The following is an 8,241-nucleotide window of genomic DNA, read 5'->3' as shown; positions in this document are numbered from 1 at the left end:
CCTGCGTGAAATATTGCTCACGCGCTGAGGAGCACTCTCGCGAGATGAATATTTTTGCCGCTCTAGATTCCAGATTTCGTTGAATGAAAGCCGTGGTATCTCTATGATTCTGAAAAAAGGTGCCGATGGGCTTGGAGGGCACGTTGAGCTAGGTGAACTGTTTCCGGTCGCCGCGGTGCATTGTGGTACAGAAGTCGTTGAGAGTTTGTGCTTCGCGCCTGAGCCCAGTAAAACGAGTCGCCATGGTGAGTTAAGAGAGGAGCGTTTGCGCTTTCTTTTCTTTTAGGCTGAGGCGTGAAAGTGGGGCTGGGTGTGCGGAACAAGGGTGAGGCGCTCCATGTGCTGGCCTCCGTTTCCTCTTTGTAGTGCTTTGGGCCTAAGCTGGTTATGGCGGAGCAGTTAGTCTTTTGCTTGCCTAAATTAACCCCCCCCACGCCTCCTCCTCGAAAGCGCATGTTACTTTTAAAGGAGGACAGCACTTCTATATCCTTTTCTCTCCCGCTTCTTCGAAAGATGCCCTAAATTCCTAGTTCGAGGAAAGACTACTCGCGTTTCAAAATTGGTTTGATGTATCCTACTGTGCAGTCTGCAGACGGCAGAGGTTAAGGTGGCTAGATGGGGTCACTGGAGCGGTGGCTGTGGGCTTGGGTGGTCTCCGGGGGATGGTGGGAGCAACAGAGCCTGGAAGGATGGTGTCCATGGGGTCCTGATGGGTCGGGCACGACTTTGCGACTAAACAAATAACAAAAAAGTGTGCAGTCCTTAGGATGCACCTCTTTAGGCCCCATCGTCCCCATGGAGCTTCCAAGACCAAAAGGAAGGCGGGCCTCAACCTGGTGTATGAAAGTAGAGATTGATTATATGGCGTTCTTATTTGTTTACCTAAACTCTTCGCTTCTAACTTTTACCTTCTGATTTTGAATTTTAAAAAAATCAAGGTAGCTTACAAATAGGGATATACGATGTAAAACTCGGGATAAATCAAAATGCAAAATAAGCTAGGTGCAGTAAAAATATTACATCTATTTGTAAAGCAATACTGGTAGCACTGCTGAAAGTATCTTATGATTGTTTTCAGTGAGTGATATAGAGTAATCTACTTGTTGAAATACCATAGGGATCTTCATATAATTTTCAATCAGCTGCTTAAAACTGCTGACTTTCCGTTACTTTGGGGTTTTGGTCTTCTCTGTCCCTATTCATATTTTCATTTACAGTACTATTTCATTATCTCTTTACCTATGTGTGTTTTGTGTATGGAGTGTCTTTTGGGGGAGAGTGGAGGTTGCTTTGCTGTTTCTTTTTTGGTTGTTTTCCCCACCTTCTCCCTTGGTCCCCCAGCCAGTATCTTAATGTCCTGTATGGTACAGTTTGCCTTTTCTTCCCTGCCCTTGTTCTGACCACAACCTCTGTTCGTCTGCTCTGATCATGAACCCTCTTAATTTTCCAAAGATTCTCAGATTCCAAACAGGGTCACTTTTTCCCATGCCCCAAAACATGTGCAAATGTCTTTGATAGACCTATCCCTGTAAAAAGCAGAGTTGCACAGGTGCACTCAATTGCTTTTCAAATATGAGCAGTCTTGCCTGACCAGCTAAAGCTTACACAGAGTAAAACAATAAGGTGACTACATACAGGAATGTTGCAAACTGTTGACAGCTGTCAATTGAAGCATGCTGTTAATCCAAGGGATAGTGGTGACTGCAAAGGTAAGTGCACCAAAAATGGGCAGGCTGCAGATCTTCTTAGCAAGATAATCATCTGGTTTTTAAGCACTGGACTGATACTTCCCAATGCCTTCCAGCTTTAGGATGGTTCTCCAATCTCCAGCTAGTGCAAAAAATGGAGTGAATGAGGCACCATTCCAGCCCATTCTGCAACATCTAAGATTTCTTTAATTGTCTAGAAAATACATATATTTTTGGCAGGGAAATAGCTACAGATTTCATGACCTTCAGAACAAATGTGGAGATTTCCCAGACATTATAAAAATCTTCTGCCGTTATGAAAGATGGCATAAGATTGAGTACTGAGGACTCTTTAATTTTTCTGTTTTACATGTCTTCTATAATTTTTGTTGGAAACAAGTCAGCATGCTTTTTTATAGTATATTTAAAAATCCAGATAATATCTTTCTTTTTGTACAGTCTCACACAATTTTGCTTGTTCAGCCTACCAAACGACCAGAAGGCAGGACTTATGCTGATTATGAATCTGTGAATGAGTGCATGGAAGGTAAATACCACTGTTCGAATGGAGATGTTTCAGCTTATTTGGCTCCAAATATTAAATTTCACTCCCCTCTTATCTTGGGCAAGTCCTTGGGGAAAATACCAACCCAGTAAAAATCCTGAGTTTTTGCCCTCTTCTTAGCTGTACTGCCTGTATTTATACATGGTGAGAGGTTGTACACTAGAATGTCTTTATTTATGAGAAATTTCTGTGCTGATATTTTTTTTCAAAATGTGATGGCTGCTTGGGTGAATGCCCTAATGAGTATAGCAGAGTATCCAGTTCTTATTACATGATTGAGCACCACTCCAAACACATGATATTGTAACTGCAGGATAAATAGGTGGAACTTATTCATAATAGATGGTCTGTTTTACCATTTGTGCTTATAGCCTGAACACATGTTGCAAGATTCAGTATAATTGTAGGAAAATGGAAGATCAGGTTGTTGTTTCAGTTTGCTTTTTTTAGACTAACTTCATGTAAACCTTTGATGCTGTGCAGGAACATGGTTATTGACAGCTGCACAGCTTTCCAGGTACACAGAGAAAAATAATTATTAAAAATGGAGAAGGAAGAGAGAGATGGAGAGGGAAGAAGTTAGGGAGGTTATGGTGCTATTTTTAGGGTGTGCCTTTCAAGCCCAGTGCACAAGTGCATACCAGCCTTGCTGAATCAGATCAAAGATCCATCTATAGTCCAGCATTCTGTTCATCCAGTGGCTAAGTAGCCACCTGTGGGAAATAAGTACCAGAGTATACTCACATAGAATCATGGAGGATAGTGTTGGAAGGGACCATGAAGGCCATCGGGTCCAACCCCCTGCTGTTGTAGGACATCAAGTTACACCATCCCACTCAGATGGCCGTCCAGTTTCTTTTTGAATGTCTCTAGTGTGGGAGATCCCACCACCTCTCTAGGCAGCCCCAGCAACTGATGCACATGACTCCAGCAACTGGTATATACAGACAAACTGCCTAAAATAGAGGAGGCAGTATATAGCCATCATTACTCGCTGTGCAGACTAGTTAAAAACAAATTACATGGTTATTCACGGCTGCATGTTTTTGAGGTGCACACTGAAAATAGATGCAAAGCCCCTCCCCGCTTTCTGCTTGTAAGTCCCATGAAAATCAGTGTGAGGAAGGAGGAGGGAATGAGAGCAGGAGGAAAGAAAGATGGGTGTGGAAAAGAAGGTGTGGTGGTGGGTGGGGGGGGGAGTTGCAACACTGATCAGAATTCCCACTAGGTTGGAATATTCATGTCTTGCATGTAGTGTGTGGGAATTGCAAGCACAATAGAAGTGGCCTCAAAACACAGACTAGAGAAGGAGAAAAAATGCCAGTAAAATAGGTTGATATGTACATCATGTGTCCTGTGCAGAAGCCAAACAAAGTACTGGACGAATTGCTAGTGGTGTTCAACTCAGTGCTCTCCTCATACTGTCTGCAGTCATACGGCAGTGGGGAGTGATACAGTACCAAGCATAGTACAGCCTAGACTGGGCATTACTTTTTCACATTGTGAGAGTCTGGCTTTTGGCTTTTGCCAGGCTAATGTATAAGTCTATGGAATACACATCACTGACAAATTGCTAGAGGACTAATAGCATTTCCTTTAAATATCTGTAGACTTTTAGAGCTAAGAATCTAAAATCTTTAGATCAGTCATCCAAGTTTTGTTTAATGCTTGTTTAGAATGATGAAGACTTCTAATGCCATGTCTGCCTATTTATCCATATAAAATCTGCTATACTTGAGCTAATCTTTTAACATAAACTTGTTTTCATGCTGATTTCTTGTTCTCATACATTTCTTGACATCTAAGTATTAAGTAGCAAGCTGGGGCCCTGTGAGTTTCTAATATAAGTGCTGAACAATGTCTTCTCAGGAGTTTGTAAAATGTATGAAGAACACCTGAAGAGAATGAATCCTAACAGTCCTTCAATCACATATGATATTAGCCAGTTGTTTGATTTCATTGATGATTTGGCTGACCTCAGCTGTCTTGTGTAAGTATTTTAGCATATCTTCTGCAAACTTACCTCTTCTAGCATATGAATATATGTTACAGTTTCTATATATGCAATGAACATTGAATATTTTGATAAACAACACTATTTCTTTTGACAACTACAGATGGCCTGTATGTTTTATTTGTAAAATACACATCTACATTGTGTTACTTAGAATGCAACATGATTTTGAAAGGGACAAAAATTCTCTAATAAAACTTCCTTTACATGTAGAATACATTTTGTAACTCTTAAAAATCATTAGCTGTTGTAGAACTAGTACTTGAATAGACTGATTATGAAGCCTAATATTGAGCTTTCAAATTGAGCAGTCCAAAGCTTTGGATGAACATTGCTGCAGTTTGGGAGCAATTACATGTCAGTATTGATCAGCTGTCAAAATTTTAGTTCCTTGCTAGGAGCCCAAAGCATGAATTGGATTATATTTGGCACATACAATGCTTTAAAACCATAAGGATCACTCACATGACTTACGGAGCCAATTGAAAAACTATGTATAGCTGAGGTCAGTTGGAATCTGGCACTGAAAATGGTCCATAGATTGGATCCTTCAGGAATTTTAACTTCTTTCAAAGCCAGAGTCTCATGAAAGGTTTCTGTGGCAGTACATCTGTTAAATGTTCCTGTAACCAAGTATGTCTGCTCTGTTCAACCTGCCGCACAGGGCTGTTGTAATGAGGCTAAGATTGAGAGCAGGAGGAGGAGAATTAAGTAAGCCACTTTGTGTTCTTTATAAGAGAAAGGAGGGATATAAATTAATAAATTCATTTTTAAAGTTGTGCTTAAATAAAATTCTATAGTAAATATAGAATAATTAATATAGTAACTTCCAAATCTTATTACCCTATAGGATATTAGTAAATATTAATATTTACTAAATTAAATATTACTTTCAGTCAAAAGGTTAAATGAGATGTTGCTGTCTATTTATCCTATTTGCATGGCTAGCAGGTTTTTTTCCCCCAATTTATATCCAGTTGAGAAGGAAGGAATGGTGCATGGCAGTGGTGGCTTAAAGAATAGTTGCGGGGAATTTCCAGTATGCTAACTTGGATTCTGACTTTTGTTCCAAAACTGGAACAGAGTTCACGTCCATGAAATGATGTGGGGGAACAGCACAATAAATTGGAAGTGAACAAAAAATAGGTTGCATAAAATTGAGTAGGTTTTTAATAGATTTTTGTCTATAGAAGACATAAATAAAATATCCAGTATTTATCTCACTTTGAAAAATCACAGCTAGAATTAAAAACATTCATAAAAGTACAAAACCTGCAGTTACAATCTCATAAAAATGAACTTGCCTAATAATCAAACATGAACACTCATTTCAGTTTCAGTCTCTGTTCTGCCTAAAGTCCTGGATTTGTAAGTTCTGGACTTTTAGTTTCTTGGGCTAAAGTTGCATGTGCAAAAATGTAGATTAGATTGGATTGTTATTATTTCGTGTTTATGTGCTGTTAGAGTTGGGCCAATATTTATTTAATTTTTTTTTTTTAGACTGCCCCTTACTATAGTCTTCGGATGGTTTAACAGACAAAAAAATAAAACACAGCATCTTAATTTCTGACAATAAAACCCATATTAAAATAACTCTCAAACCTTAAAATATTGAGAAAATAAAAAGGTTTTAGCCTGGCACTGAAAAGAATAAAGTGACGGCACCAGGCGAACCTCTTTGGGGAGCGTATTCCATAGTCCTTAAGTCCATGGAGTTAAGACAGAATGAGAAAGTAGCACAGTGGATAGAAAGTCATGGGTATTTTCTTTGTGTTTACTAATTTGGTCTTTGGGAGTGTAAAGCTGGGCCAAGAGAGTGAAGCATAACAAGTAACATTAGAAAGAAAAAGAAGAAATCGTAATATATTCCTTTGGTTCATAAAGGAGAAGGCATTCCTTCAATGTCTAGTCCCTGTGCGTTAAGAGTTTTTAAATTCAAAATCAGCACCTTGATTCAAGCCCAGGAATACATTGAAAACAGTGCAGATATGAATTGTATATTGGGGTGTGTAGTAAATACTCAGGGTGTTCTGGATGAACTGATATTTCCAAAAACTCTTCAGGGGCAGCCTCTTCTACAACAAATTAACATAATCTATCCTGGACATTACTAGACCACAGATAACCTTGGCAAAGCTGTCTCTAGGAATTGTCACTGTTGGTAAAGCAAGCTGAGCTGGTGAAAGTGATGCTTTGAGTACAGCAGGAACATCAGGGTTGGATTTAACAGCACTCCAAAATTATAAACGTGCTCATTATGGAGGAGTGCTGCCCAGTCCAGGGCTGATACAGATTTACTTCAGCTGAGCTACTGAATAACAGTAATTAGACACATCTTCTCTGAATTAAGCTGCAATCTCTTACTTAACCTTCATCCAGCTCATTACTGTTTCCAGGTGCCAGTTTACCACTTCCTTTCCCTTCTCTGATTCTGATGTAAAGGAGAAAGAGTGAGATAATGTTAACATACTGATGGCACCTTACTGGAAACTTCCATGCAACTGCATTCAGTGGCTTTATTTTATAGCTCTTAAAACAGCATGGGAGTTAGAGGAAATAGATACTGTGAAATAAAACTTACACTATAGTCCCCACCTTCTGGAATTCACCCACTATGCTGGAGCAGAACCATTGAAAAATTGTCCCCTAACCCTGTGCTGCACAGGCAGTCCATAATAATGTCATAGTTGCCCATGGAGATCTGGTTGTCCTCCCTTTGTTACTCTCCCTTCAGGGTTCGTTCATTTCAGCTGACAAGCAGTTTCAGTGCCACATCTGGACTTGAATCAGGATTCTCTCTCTCTCCCCCCCTCCCCCCCCTCTCTCCGGATCAGTGCCCACTCTTCTAATAGGCAGTCATTTAATGACATGCTGCTGTACACTTTCCAGCATCTTGTGCTCATCACAGTGTTAGATCAGAAACCTTAGGTGAATTCTGGGCATTCAGAAATGTTTTCGATTTTTCTAAGCCACCAGAGGGCACACTTGGAACACAATGTTTTCTTTTTATGCGTGTCGATATCAAAATAGTGGTTCTGGTACTGCCCCTTCCATAGTATACCATCAAGAGTGAATTAATCATAAGGACATTGGTGGGGCCTATTTCAGAACAGCTGGAAATTATCTGATTCCTGGCACAGAATGATCCAGCATCCCACTGTTTAAGAAATTTGGGTTCTGCTTCTGTCCCAAGATGTTGAACCTTATTGGATTTCTGAAATTGCTTTGAAGGAATGCATAATAAAGCTATACAACCTTAAGTGACCTGTTTCTTTCCCTCTCTGCCAGTTATCGTGCTGATACTCAGACATACCAGCCCTACAATAAAGACTGGATAAAGGAGAAGATCTATGTCCTCCTCCGCAGACAAGCTCAGCAAGCAAGCAAATAAGACAGCATGGTTAACAGGGCTTTAAAGAAGGGTTAGACTACAGGTCTGTACAGCATTCTGTAGTGACAATTTTGTATTGTAGTCCTCCAGTTCATTCGTTAGTCTGTATATGGGACTGAGTCTGTTAGAATTTTGAGGGAATTTTTCAGTTCAGATTTTTAACAATAAAATAATTAGTTTAATACTTCTCTTTGTTTAGACAGTTTATTTTTGTTCAGCAAGCCCCCATGATTGCTTCCATCAGCATTACCAGTTGTTGTGTATGTCCTTCTCTGTTTTTCTCCACAAGTCATCAAAGAATTCAATAAATTCTCTTTAGTTATATGTGTTGAGTCATTCTTTAATAAGTTACACAAACGTGGCCATGTTGTTGCAGAAACATCTTGAAGGTTGATTTGACTAGCTTGTGCAAGATAATGAATGTCTACATCTCAGTGTATCATGACTGTCTAGGCTGTGTTCACACACAGTGCTAAACCAGGTCAGGCATTTAAACCTAGCAGGGCCATTCCTTGGATCCTGGGTTCAGTCAGGTGTATGGATTCTACCCTCCTCTGACTTTCCTCCTAATGGTGGCTGGTAT

The 8,241-nt window shown here is 39.8% G+C and overlaps 1 protein-coding gene across 1 annotated transcript; it reads left to right on the top strand.

The window, feature by feature from the left end:
• Positions 1–47: 47 nt before the first annotated feature.
• Positions 48–7,982, top strand: ERH (ERH mRNA splicing and mitosis factor). The gene is made up of 4 exons (XM_044436308.1): positions 48–245; positions 2,148–2,235; positions 4,123–4,243; positions 7,556–7,982. The coding sequence occupies exons 1-4, from the start codon at positions 243–245 to the stop codon at positions 7,656–7,658; spliced, it is 315 nt and encodes a 104-aa protein (XP_044292243.1). The 5' UTR covers positions 48–242; the 3' UTR covers positions 7,659–7,982.
• Positions 7,983–8,241: the final 259 nt, after the last annotated feature.

This window comes from Varanus komodoensis, unplaced genomic scaffold, assembly GCF_004798865.1.
Source record: "Varanus komodoensis strain SLA01 unplaced genomic scaffold, ASM479886v1 scaffold3, whole genome shotgun sequence".
Taxonomy (NCBI): domain Eukaryota; kingdom Metazoa; phylum Chordata; class Lepidosauria; order Squamata; family Varanidae; genus Varanus; species Varanus komodoensis.
Note: the sequence above shows the minus strand (reverse complement) of the source record. Positions and strands in the feature narration are given on the sequence as shown.

Coding starts and splice junctions, on each gene's coding strand:
- ERH (XM_044436308.1), top strand. Junction 2,236..4,122: donor TGTGAATGAGTGCATGGAAG/GTAAATACCACT, acceptor ATGTCTTCTCAG/GAGTTTGTAAAATGTATGAA. Junction 4,244..7,555: donor GCTGACCTCAGCTGTCTTGT/GTAAGTATTTTA, acceptor CCTCTCTGCCAG/TTATCGTGCTGATACTCAGA.